General features: G+C 33.9%; 1 protein-coding gene across 2 annotated transcripts in view; it reads left to right on the forward strand.

The window, feature by feature from the left end:
- The first annotated feature begins 2584 nt into the window (after positions 1-2584).
- The window catches only part of LOC141453479 (homeobox protein abdominal-A homolog), a 116179-nt gene continuing 96762 nt past the window's right edge, over positions 2585-22001 (forward strand). For both annotated transcript variants that reach the window (XM_074126794.1, XM_074126795.1), the window contains exons 1-2: positions 2585-3704; positions 5835-5867. In XM_074126794.1, the coding sequence (XP_073982895.1) occupies positions 3116-3704; positions 5835-5867 (622 nt within the window). In that variant the 5' untranslated portion in view covers positions 2585-3115. The remainder of the gene's footprint in view (positions 3705-5834; positions 5868-22001) is intronic.

Raw genomic sequence — 22001 nt, forward strand, 5'->3', positions numbered from 1 at the left:
CCATAACCTGATAGTTTTGAACCTCACCTCAGAAAAACTAAAATAACAAATATTATTTCCATATACATTTTACTATGTTATAGTACCTTTCTATAAATTCCAATGCAAATTAATCTACCTAATCTTGTCTTTACTCTCAAATTTATAAAAAATAAATTTACTTTTACTCTATCATCAAAGAATTTCACAGCATCAATGTTTCCACCTTTAACTTCTTTCACACGTGGCTCTTGTCATAAAGTTTTAAATACAAATAGATTGTGTTTCCTTTCGTTTCATTTGGTCTGTTTATTTCCTTATCTCCTCGTATTTATTTATTATTTAAATAACTACTCTTTTTTTTACAATATCTCAGCAAATTCAGGATATTTCTTTTTATTATCGTGCTTTTTACAATCTACTTTCTATGTATTCTAATATCATTTATTTTTATTTAACTACGTATTCACTATACATACATTTTATTCCATTGATACTTTATTTTTTGAGAGTTTAGTATTCTTCTGATTCTAACCGTTTATAGATTCTTTCTTGTTACTTTTAGATTAATTAAAATTATCAAAATTTACGATTATTACGCCCAAATTGAAATATATTCTTTATATCTATGTAACTGGAAGCAGGTATTAATGTATACTTCAAATAAATAGGCATTATTTTCAAAGATGTTGTTGTTGCATCGAGTAGCACCTCAAGCAAAAATTATCTGAAAATGTTATCTACTAGATTTTTTTTTTTGCAGAAATTACCATTTCTCTAATCTATAACACTTCTTCTTCAATTGATTCGTGTAATTCATTTGTCAGCAATAGGAGTTGGAGATTGAGATCTTTAGCGATCTGAAGATTTTAAAATTTTACTGAAGATTCAGATTGTGACTTTAGTGCATGTAAGTGATTGTGATGTTGTAAGTAATATTTAGAAAAGTTTCGGAGATTCACAATTGGGAAATTATGATGAATCTGTAGAAGAATCATGTATTGATGAAGTAGATAAACATAATATGTTTAGAAAGGTTAAACTTATTCGTGACGTATTCTTTTTCTAGAAAGTTTAAGCAAGAACTCAAAATACAAATTTAAAATTTTATTTTGTTTTTATAATATTTATTACCATTATTATTAACCATATCGACTGAAGCGGTCATTAGCGGCCTATAATAATAATTATTATTTTGTATACGTAGCATCCAAATATTAAGAGAGTATACTATATTGGGTTACATATGACCAAACTACTAACTTGCGAGTCATATAACCAGACCGAAAAGAATGGCGTGTCTAACAGACTATTTCGCATCCCAACAAACGATCTAAACTTACTTTACAAAACAAACTGTACAAACCTAGGCTGCGACCTAGATCTTCGGAATAAGTTTGTAGGGTTTCAATTTTCGACTTTATGATCGAAAATCCCACGAAAAATCACCAATGTTCCATAATGTGGCTCCAACAAAACCCTGAATATTGAGCTATCAATTCTCTTAGCAACCGTTCTGTTCAAAGTCCGCTATCAAGATACCACAACTTCTTATCCTTATCAATCCTCTGGTGTTTTGCAAGGCCAACCTTATCTAATACTTAATTCAGACAACTGAAGCGCCAGTGGCCACATAATCATCTGGACTAATTCCACATGGGATCATCTTTAACTGTTCAGTAATTCTAGCATCCCATTTGCTGGTTGTAAAGCTTTCCCAAATTTTCTTTATTAGATAAGTAAATGAAATGATTTAGTTATCGTGAATTTCTGTGATCGTTATCGAATCACTAAAAATTTTGAAAAATTAAAAAAAATGGTTTACACTGTTTTTACGATGCTTTAAAACACATCGTGGCCGTAGGTACCACTTTGTACTTTGCGTTCGATGGTAGAAAGGTTTAATTCAAGCATTTTATTCTAGGAGTAATATTATTTTACATCTTTAATGGATGTCTTAATTAAAAGAAAGTCCTTTGTTTGAGTGGGCCACGATAGTAATATTAAATAACAAAGTAAGGAGTTCCGGAATAAGTAAGTATGTTTTGTAAGGAGCAGTGAGGTAGTGAAGTTAGTAGTGGGGAGCAGGTCGCCGCTGCAAGTGATCATATTTACGACACCAATAAAGTTGAGGTTTATTGTGGCGGGACCCATGTTGTAACAGTTAAAGGTCTTTTAACTGCGCTTTGATGCACTACTCCTCGCCAGTTCGTTTTCTACTACTAGTAGCTTTCTGATTTATATGGGTCGTCATCGTTTCCATTCTAGACTGGGCCATTCCAGCTTTGTTTATACACCAGTCTTATTGTCACAAGATCGATTATTGCTGGTCATCAGACTTGTATCCAAAATAAGGTGTCTTATGGTATTTGTATGGTGGCACTTCAAAGGAATTGGAGATAATGATTTTAGTACCCAATATCTTCCAAGAGATTGCAGGCCTATCGACTTCCCTCCCTTCTCCCTCCAAAAAAATACTACACCGTACTGGTCGTGGCCAGCTTCTCAGCGCGTATCGAACGAAAAACCGTTTCACACTACCTAGTATACAGACGCGCGTCCTATACATTTCCAGTGTGTTTTTGTGGACGTGTTCACTGACGAACCGTTTCTGGGCCTCTTACTTCATCCACAAATAGTGTGTGAGTAAAGTATTTTTGTAAGTGTTAGTAGTATATGAAGGAGTATAGAAGAGAGATAGTATGATAGATGCAGGGCGCAAAGCATTGTGGGACAAAAGCGGTGATTGGCCGTTGTGTAAAGGGGCGTGCCCCTGATTGGCCGCTTTGTGAATGTGGAGGGGGTAACTCACCATGCCCGCCTATGTGCCACTGCCTAGCACTTGCCGGCCGTACTCTATAGCCATAAAGGATTCGGACACGACTTGTCTGTGTGTGTAAACAGTGTCACACCCCCCTTTCGCCGTCGTCTCGTAGCGCGACCTCTGTGCACATCGTTGACAGTTATTATCGCTTGCTTTTATAGTTGTTTTAATTTTGTTAATAGTACGGTTATACGGAGAAATAGAGCGCGCAACTGAAATCCAAGGCCTCCCCTGCAAACAAAACCCAAACAAAGGAGAGACCATTCGTAAGTTACATTAGTGTTGCAAGTACAGTTTGTAATGGTGTAAAGGATGAGCAAATTTATCATAGATAGTATGCTACCAAAGTACCATCAACAGTACCATCATCAGCTACTCAATCCAGTCATAACGACGAGTTCCAGTTCGGACAGTTCTGCGGTCAACTATAGCAGTACGGCTAGTGCAAACAATTCCAGTTCTAGTTCCTCATCGCCGCCGCCAAGTTTAGTATCATCAGCATCCAGAATGTATCCATATGTGCACCATCATCACGGGCAACAGGCCGGTCTAGCAGCGTTTGCCGCCGGTTCGCCAGCCACAATGGGAGCGTTCTCTAGTCCTAGTTCAGCGTTGGCCGCTGTCGTAGATGCAGCTACTGGTGGTGATAAGTCTTGCAGATATACGGGTAATGTACCTACACCAGATTCTATGGTAAATTATTCTTTACACCATCAGAATGGCGCTTCGGCCGCTTCAGTATCAGCAGCTTCTGCTTCTATGGCCGCGGCGGCACAGTTCTACCACCAGGCGGCCGCCGCTTCCGCAGACCCCCTCAGTTCCTGTACTACACAGGTAGCCAACGCTGCCACCGGTCAACCAATGCCCGATATACCTCGTTATCCATGGATGTCGATTACCGGTAAGACAAACCATTTATTCAAAATCTTACCGTGAAAAGTTTTATGTTTTTATGATATTTGTTGCATAACCTGTTTAAAGAACAGTAAATAGTGCACAATAATGTGCAGTAAATAAGTGATAAACTAGGGCTTTGGCACCCCTAAACTGCGGTCAAGATAGAAAGTGTCCTTGGTCCTTCTAACCCCTGTGCACCGACGTACGCACTGCACAGAGGACGCACATCTAGTTTTTAACTGTCTTCTTTTATACCTGTCATTAGTAGCAATCAACTTTTATTGCCTTCACGGTGTGCCCTAAAATACTAAATTTGTCAATTCAGTTTGGACCAGTTCAAACCATCAACCCATTCGCACACATTTAATTGCATAAATACAAACAAAAGGGTCAAATTCATTCAAAATTAACAGTAATCATATCTAGTGAAATAAAATGCATTAATCGTTACAAAAAACCAGAAAATGTTAATAATTGTCAAAATCGTATTCTCTATCAATTATATCAATGGTTTTAATAAAAAGTCTACCGTTTTATCGTTTTTTGGAAAAAGTGTCCCTTAATGTGATCAACAGTGTTTCTTTTCTAATTGTCATCCACATATAATTTATCCAAACTAATCCGGAAAGGTTAAATCAAGTTGATTGTTTTCTTTTGTAAAATCAACAATAGTTTCAAATAATTTATTTTTGTCCTCATTTACACAATTAAAACAATTTAGAATCACTTTAATTGGAACAATTACATTACAATCCGATATTCAAAGATTCAAATTTTTGTTTGCCTATAAAAACATTCATTTATCTATTTCAACAAATTTGAGCCAATATTTCTTATTGAGTTAATCAATACTATTCAGTTACAATTGTATTGTAATGCATACTATAACGCCTTGAAGAAGACAATAATTTGTTCAAAACGTAGACATAACCGAGTAGATTTCTTGATTGAATCCTCGCTAAAATAATTCTGCTTTTCAACAAATATAAGAACGGTCTAAATCCATATATAATTCCGACTAGTTTCAATTAAAAAAGTCCATTTATTTTAAAAATCCAATAATTTAATTCACTAGTTATCCTTACAATAATTTTAATGAAAACAACAAGCTAGAATTAATAAAACTAATGACAAAATTAAAAGGTATTCACGTTGCAAGATGGCGGTTAAAGTTAAATACCTATGGCCGTCCCTTTCTATCCAAGATGGATTACCAGGCCCTTCTTATTTCAAACTACTGCCATTCCATAACATGTAAGAATCTAATAATGGCTGTAAAAGTTAAAAGATAATATTTGAATTCGTAATTAACTTTTGTAGATAAATAGAATTAATAATAATGAGTAACACAACAAATATTTGTTAATACAATTGTATTTTAAATAAATATTAGGTTATTGCAATTGCAAAATTAACCTTGTTTAATTGAAGCTAATTTTTAATAAATTTGAATTTTATATATTCAAAATAACACGGCCCATTATATTTAATACTCGATCTTAAAACTTTATTTAACTTCATAACTCTGTAATTTAGATTTAACTATTCTACGTTAAATCACATAAATATTAAATAATTTTTGCATTTTTAAAGAGAAGACAGGATATTGGTTATCCAAACAACCAATCCCGGGCCTTGTATTCCCTAAATTTAGAGTGGCTACAAAGTTCTTTTTAATAAATTTATCCATGACCCTCCCGTTTTTATTTATTAAATTACTTTTAATTGACAATAATTATAATTAAAATTAATATCAATAAAATTCCAATTAATATAATTTGCAGATAAATGACTTATCAAAAGAATAGTATATACATAATTGAATATATCTATTGTGTTTTGTTATTTAAATGCTTTTATCTTTAATGTCAATTAAATTTAAATTGTAATTATGTTTTGACTAAGTCATTTGTAGTTTATATAAATTAATTTTGTAGGTCTTAAATTTATGTTTTCTATTTATTTTATTTATCCAAACTTTTTATTGATTAATTTAATATAATCTATAATCTAATTTAACTATTGTTATATTTGTAAATAATTGCTACAATTTAATAAACATGGTGGCGGATTATTATATATTAGTAGGCAATAAATAAATTTTAGAATTATATATTTTTATATATTTTTGCAGATTGGATGAGTCCGTTTGACAGAGTGGTTTGTGGTAAGTTTCAATATTGTTTAATTAAATGCACTAATCGCTTAGGTTAAGTGAAAAATTAACAAAATTATTTTTTAACATTGTATTATAAATGGCCGTTAATGGTTACCGTAAATAATATTTTTTGTATCACACAGTCTAAAAGAATTTCTTTTGATTGAATCAATTGGGCGTTTTTATTTTTGTTTTTCTAAATTTCTGCTTTATTATATTAATTTAACAAGAAGCATTACCCAAAATGAGGCAGCCGAAACTTGTAGATCAACTTTTAATAATTTTACTTTGAAGTTTTTTACCGGTTTGCTCTTTCTTATCTTTCCTTTCCAATTTGTGTGGCACTTAGCTCTACTGAATCTCCTTCTTGATGACGTTTTTGGTGAAATTCAAATTATAAATTTCTCAATTTACTTTACTAAAAAAGTTTTTTGAGTTAGATCTGTTTGTTTACTTTTTCCCAGACATAATTTATTTAATTTTTAAGTGCACCGTCCGTTAATATTTTTTGTAAGGTTTCCTTTGATGTTTTTGTTCTTTAATATTATCATTCTAATTTATTTCATTTACAATCCACTGGACTTAATATTTCCGGCTTTCTTGAAATGGATTCTGCAGTAAAGAGTTGCAGCGAATATATTGTGTAGTTTTTATTACATTATAATATATTTGTAATACAAATAATTATTATTTTTCGTTGTAACCTTATTGCAATTCCATAAAACGTAAAATTAACGCTCTAAAAAAGTAGATTTAGGCTAATCTAGTTTGAAATACTGTAGAGCTGTACGCAGTAGATTGCGTTCAAAATAAATAATGGTTGTAGATTAAGAACTTTAGTAATAATTTTCGAAATGACTGTATTATAAAATTATGTTGGTAACTGAACATAATTTAATAAAACTAAACTACATAATTTCAGTAAAAGCGTACTTATGGAAATTACTTACAAGTCTTGACTTCCGAGTTGTTAAAATTAAATAATTTTATAGTATTTTTGAAAACTTTTGCAACTTGTTTGGATTAAGTAAGAAATTAAACTTGCCTCTCCTTTGGGGATCATGAAAACTAGTCTAATTAGAACTCTTCACGTAGAATCCGTTGCACTTTTTAGTCTATTATTTTAATTAAGTTACTATAAAATAATTCGCCCGGAAGTCTAGCAATTAAATATAAATTACCCACTTCCTTGACAAGAAGTGACATAATAACTTTAATAAATCATTCACAATTGATCCCGAATGGCAGTAATGTATTTCAAACTATATAACACCATCCTTTAACCATAAATTTCCCTACCTCGGAGAAAAAAATGCCCCCTCATAATTTAAATTCCAAAAAAACATCATATAGATCCATTGTCTCTTTCCACAACTGCAAAATTATGCCGTAAGTTAATATCGCTGTACTGGCTTTGATAGTTTTAAATGATACAAATGATAGTTTTAATTTCATATGTTCACTCGGATGAATCGCGAGGCGATTTGTTTCTAAATAAGCCTAGGAGGATCTTCAGGGATAGTTCGGAAAGTGTTGTGACAGTCTAAAGGATTCTAATTTGCTGATAAGGTGTTGTGGAATTTTTGTGGCAGATTGAGGTTGTTTAGATTAGAAAGGAATATTGAGGCCGCGTTGTGAATGGTTCGATACGTTAGATCATGCAAGAGAGCACTGAGTGTGAAGGATTTTTGGATTATCATGAGATTGGACCGCTCCAAGATCTTTGAAGCAAATAATAGCTGTTCTTATCATCAAGTTATCAAGATGTAACTCAGTTCATTGACAAGGACTGATGTCCAAGATAAAACAACTCCTACCCAGGATGTTGCTACCTTATCATCCCTAAAGTCTGTCCCTTAAAACGATCCTTCGAAGTACCAGGTGGCACTCGAGGATGATACAGGCTATAAATTCCTCATTTCTTGACTTATTTGAAGCTTCCTGAAAGATGCAGTATTGCTTTATTCTCGTCTTAAAGATGCTAGCGCTGACGAATTAAATTTAATGTGAACAAGAGCTACGACGAATTTGGTTATCCTTAATGAATAAAAGGATGTTATTAGTTATTAACATTGCCCACTCCTCGGGTAACCCATTTATGAAATATATGAATTATTTATAAATTTATTTTGAATTGCATTAAAATCTTTGGTTTCTTTGGTCTGGAGAATTTTCAGTACTCTTTCTAGTGTTCTCTCGATTCATGCAACAGTATCCAAAACTAGGCAGCGAGTTGCCAAGGATACTAAGAACAGCAAAACTCATACTCAGTCGGCTTGACTAAAAACAACTCTGAACATATTGGTCAAGATAATGGAACGTCTACAAAACTAATCTAGTTATTAATACAACAAAATATTGCTACTCATTTAAGTGCTTATACTTACAAACTAACTACATACTTACGTGCCTAAAACTAAGTAAAAAGAACTAAACTTTTTTCATTGTTAATTGCTTCGCTTTCTATTGAATTTGGGTAGTTTCTCGCTTGTTGTTAAATTAAAAAAGAAGTAGCGATGTTACACTAAAAGTTATACCTAAAACAATTCTTGGTGCCACCATTTAATTCAGGAAGCTAATTTAGTTTCATCTTATTTCGCTTTAAAGCGTTAAAATATATTCAAAACTTCTTCTTCTCCTAAGTTTAAAATTGTTAAAAATCTTAGAATATTTTTCTTTTTTTTAAATTCATCGTATATAATGAATATGATTATATTATATAATACAGTTTTGATGACGTAACTCATACCCTTAAAAAGAAACATCCGGTCCAAATTAATGGCTAACTGTTTCTAAACTCTCAGCCCGCTAGTCTCAAAACTTGGCATGCTGTTTGAATTCGCCACCACTAGCTGTCCTTAATTTCAAATAATAAGAAATTTAGCCAAGCACTATCTGAGCTGTTCACTGCACTACTCGATTAACTGCATAAAACAAAGAAGTAGAGAAATGCGATGAAATAATGTACATTGTTTTTTTAAAATCCTGTTTATAATATAAATTCAAATAAAATTACCGTTATCATTCAGCGCCTGCTACTGAATTTGAATTCAATTATTGCAACGATTTATGGCTTCAAAATGGCTTCTGAAATAAATAATTATTCAATAGCCAAAAAATTTGTGTCGTTTAATGGTGGTATTCTTTATTATTTGGGAAATTTATTGTAAGTATAAAAAGGTATGACTGAACCAAGTGTTTTGACACTTAAATTTAAGATATTTGAAAAAGTGGAGTTCAGTTTGTGCAGTGAACGGCTTATTATAACAAACTTCAGTTTGGCTACTAAGCTTGGAGATTTTTAGTAAATATAGAAAGCGGATCTGACTTTGTGGGCTTCAACCTCCAAGCATCTTAAAAACATGATCTTTTGTTACCACAGGTCGTACTGAACGACCAATGTGGTGCAGAATTTTTACTATCAATAATAATACTGTTTGTGCCCTTACATACTTGCATAACTGGTGCTACAGCTCGGTCTAAGCCCTGGCCTCCATCGGAAAAGCTGTTCCATTCTTCCCGATCCAGCGTTCCTAACATCTCTATTCTCCTGGTCCAGCCATTTACTTTTAGACTTGCCGGGTCGTCTTACTCCCACGGTTTTGAACATTAAAATCCGTCTAGGCAGTTGTTGTTCCTCTAGCCCGTCTTAAACGGTTGACTTCTATGAAGCGAGAGATCTGGAGCTCTTCATTAAGGGTGTATAATTGTGAATCACGCCGAATTCTCCAGGTGTATCTTTTATCGGACCAAATATCTTTCTCACAATCTTCCTTTCAAATAAATTCAGTCGGAGTTCATCCCTCTTACTGAGGACCCAATTTTCTGATCCCGGTAAGTAATTACTGGCTTTAGTAAAGTTTTCTAGAGCTTCACTTTTGTTCTTTTATCAATAAATTTTGATCTAAAATGCTTTAGCAGTCCATAATAACTTCTATTCCCCTTAACAGCATTAATTTTTCAAACCACCTCATCAGCGTCTTGTCCTTGTTTTAAATTCATAAAAGAAAAGCGTCAACAATTGCGTTTTCGAAGTATCGCATTGTTTTAAAAAATAGGAGAAGTAAATAAACAGCTGGAGTAGTAGTATAATGGATGACAAAAACATTGTTTAAGTTGAATTCTTTGCATCAAACTGGTGAATCTATCCGCTTGCGGTGGATGAAAATATGAAATCGGTTAGAAAAACAACAATTAAAGGAATAAAAAGTAATACGACATGGAAGGAATAACAGCCAAGAAGAATCATAAAGTGTTATAGTGGACAAACTTGTGCTGAGGTTAGAGCGATGGGAGAAAAAGCCGAGAAAGATGTGCTCCTGATAAAGAAAGAAAGAGAAGTTGATGAACAGGAGGCAGCATGATTTGAAACTTAATTTGACAGAATTAGGGAAGAAAACTAGAGCAGAGAGGATTTGGTTTAAAATTTCAGCATTTCTAAAATCTGAAGGAAAGACCAGAAATTGGATAACACGAGTGAGTGTTACAGTGTGAGTGATAAAGGTGTCTTGAGTGTTGTTAGGCTGGGATGCCTGCAGTGACGCCAAAATCCCTGAAGAAGTGGCTAGTCCACTTCCCCCTATGGGTTTCCCCCTTTGGCTAAAAAAATATGTAACCAAATAACGGAGTTAGGGTAGTACCATTGAGTATCGCGTTCACAATTTGAAAATGATCTTTGGTTTCAGACGATTGTTAATCTTTTGAAACATCGCAGAGAAAAATGTGCAGGGCTCCGGATAAGTTGACTATTTAGAGGGAGAATTGGTGGAACGAATGCACTTTTATGCTCTTCCTTGTGCTTCCTTGGAAAGTGAACCGAGATTTGAATTAGCATTCAGTTTCTTTTAATTTGAAGAATTAATCTTCTTGGATGACATTCAAATTTTTGGCACAGCGAGTAATGAACCCTGTCTGTTGGCTTCCGTCGCTCTTCCTACAACTTCCATAATATTTCTGGGTGAGTGTCTTCATCTCCTGAGAATGCTATAGAATGGTCTCAAGAGTGTAGGGCTCAATTCTGGTCGAAATGGAGTACACCTAGTTAATGAACAAAAAACCGTTTTTTTGAGAGAGTTTCCTAAATCACGGATACAACCTTCTGCCTGTGTAAAACCGATCAGAATTCTAAAACAAGAAAAATAATGGCTGTACTATTTAAAAATGCATGTAATGCAATAAACTGAGAACTCGTGGCATGCCAGGCGAAGTGAAATAGAGAATTTTATGTAATCCGCGGGTGGATTCAGAACAATTGAGATCACTTTGACTATTTTAATGAGAGATCCGAAATCTATATTTTAGAATTATTATCAGTGTAAATTTTTATTGAATTGCAACGTATATTTGCTTTAAAATCAGCGTAGGTTCATTGCTTCTAACATTTTCTTGGTTATTAGCATATTGTAGCCATATCTGGCGAATTAGGTACATTTTAAAACCCAACTCATTGTGCGAAGCAGATATGCAGAAATTTAAGGCAGCTTTTTCCAATATCAACCTGCAGATTGTAACTCTTTGAAAAATAAATGCTGTTTATTAGGACTTTTTTGTTTAAGAATTACAAAAATTTTTTAAAGCTTAAATGAATATTTCATTAAATAAATCTAAACAGCATCATTGAATACAGATCGTTCAGCGTATTTTCTGAAGTTTTTTGAGAACTCATTTACGGAGTTGTTTGGGTAGATTTTGATTGTATTAGTGCCCAGATATGTAACAGACAGGGACATTCCCTGTTTTCTAAATTCCAACTTCTAGAACCTCTCTGCTCTCGCTTAAATGAAAGTCTATGTTATATCTAAAGTTTAACGGGCTCAAACTAGAGGTAGTATTTTGTCATCTATTAATCGTTGACATCGGTTTAAAAAAAAAAAATATTAGAACGGAGACAAGAATATAAATCAAAGGATTTGAATAGGGACATAAAAGTTGGGCAATTTGACAAGATTAAAATATTTAAGCGGACGGAAATGCATTATTTAAAAAAAGGATTGATTTACAGACAGCAAAGGGAAAATTGTTTTCTAGAATGTATTTATCCTTCTCGCTCCTTCTTTTTACTACACACACAGACACACTAAGATACGTTCTCTTGCTCCTTGCACATTGTTGGAAATCTATTTCCTTAAATGTTAGCTTAAAAATGTTGATCCTCAACCATTTGTTTCGTTGTACTTATGAAATGCTGCTTTATTATCGGATTTGTTTCTATTAATTCTACTTTTTTTGCTTTCAATTTTTTATTAATTTTTCAACTAGATGCAATAATGCAACTAACAATATAATTAAAAAGAAAAAAAAAGAATCATGCAAAAATTAGGCCGCACGATAGCCGTGTGGTTATAGGCTGGCCTTCATTGCTCCGATGTGATATTGGGACTGAGTTCGATTGCTAATCTAAGCTTTAGATTTTACGTAATAACAAATATGAGAAATTTGTAGTACATTATGTTAGCAATGGCTACAAGCCAACCAGTGTTGGAGTAGCTATTGTGCTGTACTAGCTGTTATCTACGTACAACATGACAGCCAACCTAGGACTGTTTAAATGACAGTTTAATGCAGTTTAAATGATCACGAAACCATCGGCTTCTGAATCCTGCAAAGAGGGTTGTTTCAGAAAAGGTTCTTGAGAAAGACAACAGTCTAATGGGTGGCTAAATTGGCGTGGAACTTTGTTGAACTTAGCGAGATTGGGCTAAGTCTGAGAAATGGAAATTACTTAGTTTTGTGAAGTTGATGCTATGGATGGTAATATTATTGCAAAAAAAAATAATACTTTTCTAGTTGCTTATTGTAGGAGTAAAAAAATAAATAAGATTTTCATTATCTGGATTCGCCATTAAACGAAAGTTTCGACACAGAGATTCAGATTAATCTGAATTGCCAATGGACAGTTTGCATTCAAATCTGGTTTAAGACAATTAGACGGGCGATATATTGGATTATTACTGCCATGGACTACAGGACTAGTTAATCTCTTTTCTCTAAAAGCTAAGAATGTGACAACCTTGTTAAATTTACTTGCCCAATTAAATCTGGATTTTTATCTCAGCTTTTAAAGCTTCTGACGCAATATCACTGGCTATAGCGTTAACTAATGTTTGATAAACTTGCCATCATTAAATAGGTAAATAATTGCTATTAAATTGTGGCTAATTAAATGTTGTTTCCTCTATCTGAATTGTAGTCAAGATAATTTATTGGCTAACTACTTATTTATTTTAGTTAATTAAGTAGAGATTAAATGTAAATACTTCCTTTTCAGAGTTTCAAACGACTGAAAGGACTTAGTTTTTTTGACTCTTCTGTCTTAAATAACAAATTAACATTTGGTTTGGAAGTTGGTTGCTATGTAACAGAGCAACTGATGGCTCTCTCTCTAGGATTTAGAGATCTACTCCACATCCTCGCTCCTAAATATGCTAGTTCCAGAGTCCAATACTTTCAATTCCTTTTGTGGTTAATGATTATAACCTTTATTTCGTTTGGTAACCTTTGTTTCGTTTGGTCGTTTTTTCTAGCCAATTATAAGGTAAGGAATTTTGGTATACATCTCCGAACTCTCGATCTAAAATATGTAGTGGATAAATTTTTTTACTTAAGATCAAATTTGACGGGTTTATGTAATGTATATGTTCCGGAAATGTTCCTGTAAGAATTCTAAGATTTTACTTGATAATTTACAAGAAATTTATTAATAGTTGGTGCAAATGTGCTGTAAAATTTAACAAGATAGTCCATCATTATATTTTAATTGAGCCAGCATTTATAAAAGGAAACTTTGTGAATTTTATTGCATGTTCTCAACAAAGTTTTGATTTTCCGGATTAATATAATGTTTTCGAAGTAGATGCATCTGAAAATATAAACAATATATAAACAGTTTGGTCCATTGTCCAGGTTTGTCAGGTTTGTAAGATAGTCCTAAACCAGGTGTCCCCCAAACTACGGCCCACGGGCCACATGCGGCCCCCTGAGAACATTTATCCGGCCCCCGCCGCACTTCCGGAAGGGGTATCTCTTTCATTGGTGGTCAATGAGAGGAGCACTATATGTGTGGCGGTGCCGCAAAGCGCTGCGTCGCTCATGTACAGTAATACTTCTGATGACGCGGGATGCACGAGTCACGGCTCCGAAAGCAGTGTAAAATTTCAGCAGAAGTAGGAAGAAAGGCAAAGCACTATAACTAAACCGGACATTGACCATCTCATTAGCCAAAAGCAGGTCTATAATTCCCACAGAAATACTGGACAGTTTGTTGATTTAAATTTACTTGTTCTTTATTTGAAATATTCTATTTGTTCCCGTTTTTTTTGTTTTTTTTTTACTTTAAAATAGTTTGTTTTATAGTCCGGCCCTCCAACGGTCTGAGGGACAGTGAGCTGGCCCCCTGTGCAAAAAGTTTGGGGACCCTTGCCCTAAACCATAGCGCCCAGATTATATTATACTCAGATTTTTTTTCAAAAGATTTTTAGCATTTGTTTTAAAGTTTATAGCGTTTATTTTACTTGTACAATATAACTCCAGAGCTGTAAATAGGACGCTGAGAGTTTGTTGGTAGTGTTAAAGTAAAGTAATCGCCTATTTTTTCAGGCGGGGCCTAAAGTCGAACTACCTAATTGGTAGTTAGTTGGTAGTGTACAAACGTTATTACTTTTATTTAGTAACATAGATTCTATCTGTTTGTTTTAAGCACTGATTACAACTCAAATTACGAGGAAGGGCAAAATCTGGTTTTCACCAAGTATTATTCAAATAATGAAAATAAAATTGAAAAATGAATTATTTAGAGAACAAAATAAAGTGAATCTCAAAATATTTCTAGCATTATTTCATGAATAGAAAGTTGGATGATCGAGTGGTTTGAACTTCACCTGTTCTATAAGTTGTATAATAAGCAGTTTATAAATTGAAATTACGTCTACATCTACTGAAATCTACCTACGAAGGGCTGACAGGGTGACTAGGGCTAACTGATTAAAAGTATTTGTAAAAGTAGCCATAAAAAGCCAATTTAGTTTTCACTGCAGACTGACTTGGAACCCGCACACACGACTTAAACGAACTGAAGTTAACAGACGTTATCGACTACTTAAAACACTACTAGACCAACGTTCAAAACTTTCACTTAATAACAAACGACTGATTTATACTTCTATACTAAAGCCCGCCTGGACGTACGGTATTGAACTCGTGGGGTTCAACGAGTTCTCTTCAGTCTAAAATTCTCCGCACTATCGTTAACGCTCCATTTTACGTCTCAAATCTAACCATCCACACAGACCTGGAAATTCCGTTTGTTGGTCAGGTTGCTCGAACTCGTTACAAAAGTTTTCATCAGAACTTGCACTCTCATTCCAATCCTCTTGTCCGACACTTATCATCTCATCACCTTCCAAATCATTCTCCCAGACGATTAAAACGCCAGTGGCCTCGCGATTTTCTCTCTTCTGAAGAGAGTAGCTAATCCTAGAGACGACTTAGGGAGTGTTATCACTGGGTAACTTCTCCCCTCAATTAGTTCGATGTCAGTTATTGTCATTGTTACTTATGGCTGTCTAGCGCTGGTGTAACTTTACAAATAAATTTAGAAAAAAACGTTTTCACTGATTTCTTGACTAAATTAAAAATTTCAAATAAATGTACTTTTTATTTGAATTTTTACACTTTTTTTGTACAAATATTTGTAAACAAAAAAAAGGTGGCGCCGACACTTTGAAGGTGTCCCATTTGTGATTGATATCACCGATAACATATTCAAAAATTTTGACAAAAAATATGCCGACCTTCTAATCCTGAGAAGGATCTAAAATTTGGTTGACATTTCCGTTTCTTCAATTCATAAAGACTTTCAAATTCTTATCTTTTTTTTTCTTCTTCTTCTTCTTTTTGTGGTATTTAACAATCTGGTTTCATTTTGTAGGAGGATATAACACCTTCCTTGCATTAAAACTGACATTTCATATAATTATTAAGATCTGTGTAGAATTTGGTTATTATTGTCATTATTTTATTGTTATTAAATTTTTGGTAGGTCAATATTACATTTTGTTAGCAAGTTTGTTTATTTCTCTGTAGATTTAAATTTCAGTGAAATCTTTTTATTTCATCTTTGATGATTTGAAAACAGAAATACTTATCATCACGCCAAATTTCAATAATATCCCATTAAGAATATTTTAAACTTTTATTAAATACCTACTCAATCTTATAAAAGACACTTCTGTGTTGCAAAACATCTGATCTATGGCCAACTAAGATGAACTGTTTGCGCTTTAAAAGATTCTTGATAATATTTTGACTTTCTCTTCTTTGAGTGGCTGGTTAAGAGAAGATATTGAAATCGTTCAGCGTTTTGATTTAGCTGAAAATATCGTTTTGTGAACACCAGAGATTGAAAAAGTAGTTTTTATTAATTGTGAACCCAATGAGTGGTTGTAAATGGGCGTTTAAAACGAAATATCGCTGAAAGTTATCGTTTGTAATTTACATACAGTGCCACTACCAGGTTGGATTGCGGCCAAAATCAGTGCCATTTTTCCGAATATATTTGTCACTTTTTTGGATTTTTCAGTTTTTGTTTTTTAAAACGGCTTCAAAGTTTTCTTTAATTTTCGTAAATTCATTGCACTCATTTAGATCTATTAAATTTTATTTAAAACACTTTTCAGGAAAATGCTTCTTAAGGCAGTTCTGAGATAGAAGTGGTTCAAGCTTACCTCTTACGTGTCATTTAACTGTAATGAGTGGCTTCATGAACTATGTTGTAATATTAACAGGAATTGAATATGTAAGTTCAATTTCAAATTTAAATTCATAATTTTTTGCGTTCAAAGTAGTTTTAATGAAAATTTTATTATTTAATTGCAGTATATGAAAGCCTAGAGTGGGTTTCACATTATACATCTAATTATTTGAACTTATTTTTCAACAATTTTATTATGTTAAACAGTCATAAAATGAATTTTATTTAAAAAAAGATCTAAGAAATGTTTGAAGGTCCCTGCAACCTCAAATAAAGGTGAAAATGTGGTTAGGTCTGCAGTGCCGGATGATATACTGTTAATGTCCGTTTGAGCCACATGTTTTGCATTGTATCCCTGACCGGTTTCGAATTCATCGTCATAGCTAGATTAACGTCCAGAAAAATGACTAGTACACATACCCGCGTGGGGTTATATTTAGGGTAAATCAAAGCGCTTTAGGCTTAAGGACGCCCAAGTCTTTTCATTGCCTTCATTCTCCATATACCGAAGTCTCTTCATTATCAGCCTTTCAGACGCTTCTTGCAAACAGTAAGGAAGCCCGGACGTGAATCCTTCGCCTCGCAACTCAGACCAACTTACCTAACCTCTTCTCTCTAGTGTACAAGTTATTTCATTATTTTGATTTCAGTTATAAACTTTGAAACATTCGCGAATCCTACTTTCTAACTTTTAACGACTGAGGTAAGTCGATTGCGTTAAAAGAGTTTTGTAGATAGTGTTGAATCGTTAGAGGAACACTTTGAGAAGAGACTTCTGAATAGTGAAATAATGAAGGGTATTTTCTTCGAGTGGGGTTAAGATTAAGATTCTAATAGGACGGCCCTTTTGATCTATTGTAGCTACCCAACTTTAGAGCTCGCCCTCCAGGCCCGTCCGTTTAATCAGAATTCTAGAGAGCGGCTCTTGGGTAAAGCTCTCAGGCCTTGGTTTTTTCCTCCCCGAGAAGTAACATCCTTAGCCATACAAGCCCCTCACACTGACCCAACACAAGCAATGCCGTTTCCTCCTCTTACTGGCAGAACCTACAAAGGCTATCATCTGCCAGACCCATGCGATGCATGTGTTTTCTGAGCCTGCAGAGGCCCAGTTAATAGGCATACAATTATCCTTATAGCCACACGGTCTTGACGGATTAATTCTGCAGTCTGCGGGGTTAACTTCTAAGAACCAAATATCGTTAAAGGGGGACACGGAAGCTCATACCTTATTATTAACATTTTATCAAATAAATAAAAAGTAGCTACACGCAGTATTCGAACCATGGATCTCCCTCTCACTAGCCCGATCTTTTAACCGCTACACCAAACCATCCCACAAGCCTATTCTGTTTTACTTTAGTGTTTTAAATGCACCAACCATTAATAAATATTTTAAATTTTTTTTGAAGCAATCAAAGAGTAAAGTGCTTTATGTTACGTATCATTTATTTGTTACTTTTAAACTTTGTTCTTTGATTTCTTCTTTTTTTTTAAGCTTAAAATCAGCTCAGAGAAAGTTGGTAAAAAATAAAGAAAATATAGAGAATGAAGTTAAAATAATACTCGAAAAAAAAGTGACAGATAAACTAGCGTGGCTACAAAAAAAACAAAAACAGATCTTGTTTTCTCCAATAGAAACATTGTAGAAAGAGAACCTTCGCTATTGTTGCCAATCCGTTCAGGTTATACGTTCCAACATCATTTCTTACATCACACATTTCTACCTACGCACACATTCTCCTACACACTATGGGTGAAAGTATCTTGAAAAAAGTTCTTCTATTGTAAGAAAAAAAAGGGTATTTTTCCCTTTTTTTTTAGGGCACCAGTAAAGAGAAACCCTTTAGGTCGCACCTCAACATTAAGATAGGATAAGGACCATTCTCTCTCGGCATTCTTCCCTTACAGCTGTCAAGGTTACTATGAAATACCATCCAAATAATTTTTATTTTTTTCTCTCTGTCTTTTGAAAGTTTTCTTAATTTATAGCCGCGACTATATTTCATTATGAAGTAATAAACATAATTTTTAAAACTCCTAATAATAATTCTTACATAATAACGTATAAAGTTTGTTCATTTTTTAGCAGGATAATATATGAAACAAAAACTAATGAAGATGACTTCATAGAGATATTTCTGTTTCGAATTTTCGAGAGTCACTCGTCAAACTATATTGCATATTACCTAAAATCTATGAGGTAATAATTCCCATCTTGAAATGTGATTATTAACTTTTTCTACTGAGGTTTCTACGAAACACTTTTTGATTTGAAAGATTTAAAAAATTGAAGAACTGTCTTTCCATTCCCTTTTAGGCCCTCACGAAACTTCTATAATCGTAATCAACTTCATACCTAAACAAAAAATTTGAGTTCTACAATTGTTGTTGTTCATTGAAAAGTAGGTTTTTAGACATACGCGGAAGAAATTTTGTCCATCAACATTCCTTTGCTTTGACAAAGAAGTTGATCGAGTTTGACGCGACCTATTATGGTATCTCGTAGGTTAAACCTACCGTCTCTACTGTTGCTCTACTCACAAAATGTGCCAAGATGTCTTAGTCTTTGTTGATCGGCTGCGCAATCATTTAGACAGTGCCTCTGCAACTCGTGATAGCATTTGTAACATTAGTGGGTGGCCTGAAGTTATAAATTTATTTTATTATTATTATTATTTTTTTAATTTAAGTTGCACCAACATCATTGACAGCTTGCGGACTATTTTCTCTCTTTAAAGACTGCACTGTCCTTCAACGGACATTGAGCTAAAAGAAGCTTATAGGAAGAGTGGAAAAATCTAAAGCCCAGTAGCTGGAACCCGGGATCTCCGCGTGGAAAATTTAATAATTAAACTCTTTTTTGTTTTTGCCAGAGTTACTATTGGGAGTAAAAACCGAATAAGAAACGCTGATGCAAACATACTTAACAATACATTGCACATTATTCTAACTCTAAGGGCATATCTGGGAATCGAATCTAGAACTCAGCCAGACTCAGAACCACTAACGCTGGCCGGTCTACGTCCCACACAGTCTGTGGTGCAATGAATTGTTATTTTAATGTATACGAGTATACGTTAAATAAAAAGGTCAACAATATGTTACGAATGCCATCTGACCTTCTCTGCATTAAGAGGATACAATATTCAAGAGGCATGCCCAATACAGTTCATTAACTAAATGAAATGATACATTATCGGAACCATTAAAAGATGTATATTCCATTTTAATCTTAACAACTAAATTTCTTTTAATAAAACTAAAATTTTAAAATTAGATTGTTTGAAAAACCATCCATGTAAACAAACATAACGAATACTAGTAATTCGTTTGTTTATTCAAAATTATGTATACTACTATTTTTAGGCATTAAAACTTGCAACTAATTGAAGAAATGTTTCATTTAAGGATTTAAGTGATGGATTTAAATTGGTACTGCTATCACGTCAATTCATTCATTTCAAAAAATAACGTGACAATAATAGATGAAGGTTACTTCATTTAGATTGACGAAAAACTCGAGTAACTCCTATTTGTGACCCTAAAACAATTATTCCAGATAAAATGACATTCCGACATTTACTTCCTGTAACCAAAAAAAAAGCCTTCATACATTCTGAACATTGAGGGAAACAAAACGCTAACTTTGAAATAAAATTAATGTCATCAATTTGTGTGAACTGCCTGTGAGAGATAGAGTCGTGTGAAAAGGAGGCTTTGGACGGTGGTTTTAATACTCAAGGGAGCCCGCTCTTGGCAGTTACCAGACCGAGCGCGACAGTTCACCATATGGAAATCATCGCTTCCAACATTAAACATAAAATGTAGGCTTGCTTTATTTTTATTATAATACCACTCTTTATTCTAATAAATCAATATTATTGTACTAGTATTTTGTTCGTGTATTTAAATTAGGTTATTAAGAAAAGTATGTGTACTGTTTTGGGATCGTAAAAAAAAACTACTTATTTTCAAAATGGGGGTTTTACTATATGGGGAAAAAATGGACCGATACTCTCTATAAATCAGACTTTTCCTTTTCCGAATAGATGTTGAGATTTAAGTGAAAAAACGGTGTGTCTCTTTACAATCCAATATATCAATACGAGTATTTAGTCGATTATCTTAATTTCATTTTCATAAAATTGTCACATTATCCTTTTCTTGCTGAATGTAGGTGTAGGCGTTTATTTTTGCTACAATCAGCGCCTTATGATAAGGTAACGAGTGAAGAAGTTACCCTGTTGTAACACTCCCAAACATTAGATGGTTAGTCGCTCTCTTCACTGGAGAGGAGATCACGAGGCCACTGTCTTTTAAGACGTCTTGTCCGGGTTTGTCAGGAAGAGTTCTAGAAGAAAGATTTTGAGCAAGAGGATTTATAATGAGATTGCTGGCTGAAGTGGTGTTTTCTGTATCGAGTTTTAGCAACTTCGGTTATAAGAGGAATGTTAAGGTCAGTGTGTATAGTCCAGGTTGGAGTCATAAAATGGAGCGTTTACAATAGTTCGAAGTATTTTAGTTTGAAGAGATTGAATCCTTTGGAGATTGGAGCGTTTGGTTGAACCCCACAGCTCTATTCCATACGCCCAGATGGGTTTCAAAATAGAAGTATAAATCAGTCTTTTGTTGTCCAGAGAGAGTTTTGATCTATTGTCTAAGAGTCGATAGCTTCTGTTTAGTTCTGCTCTTTTAAGACTAGTATGGGAGTTCCAAGAAAGTCTTCGGTCTAAGAAAAGCCCAAGGTAGCGGGCAACGTTCACTACTGGTAGAGGTGTTAGGTTATAGAAGGCTGGAGGAAGAGTAATGCGACGAAGAGTGAAGTTGATGTTTTGTGACTTAGTTTCATTAAGCTTTATAGCCCATCTCTTGAACCATTGCTCCAATGAGGAGAGATGTGACTGCAGATTTCTGTGTGCTAGTACAGGATCATGGTTGGTGGACAGTAAGGCGGTGTCATGTGCGTATGTGGGAAGTGTAGTGTTATGAAGTTGTTGGTATGTGGAGTTATGAAATTTAAAAAATGCTTACAAATCAAAAGGTAAAATGAAAGTTTTATTACAAGAGAAACCAAAAAAAATCTTTATAATTAGACAGATGCAGTGGTGAACTTAGTTCATAAACTATAAAGCCAGATTTAAAGTCTAATTTAATGCCTGAAATCATCTCAGCTTCCAGCTTATAAAGATCACTAAAGATCACATAATTTTTCTATTATTTAATACCACGAGGTTTTTGGAGAATAGCGCACTATGAGGTTTAGGAACTAACTATATTTACAAAAATCCAGGGATTTTAGTTTTCTTTTTCTTTGTTTTTCTCCTCTGAGAAAGAAATCCTTAAAAAGGCTACATTGGAATGACAAGCCTTAACAATGTATTTCCCTCGGAAATCGC

This window comes from Rhodnius prolixus, unplaced genomic scaffold, assembly GCF_049639745.1.
Source record: "Rhodnius prolixus isolate KJV_2025 unplaced genomic scaffold, Rpr scaffold_3, whole genome shotgun sequence".
NCBI classification, from domain to species: Eukaryota; Metazoa; Arthropoda; class Insecta; order Hemiptera; family Reduviidae; genus Rhodnius; species Rhodnius prolixus.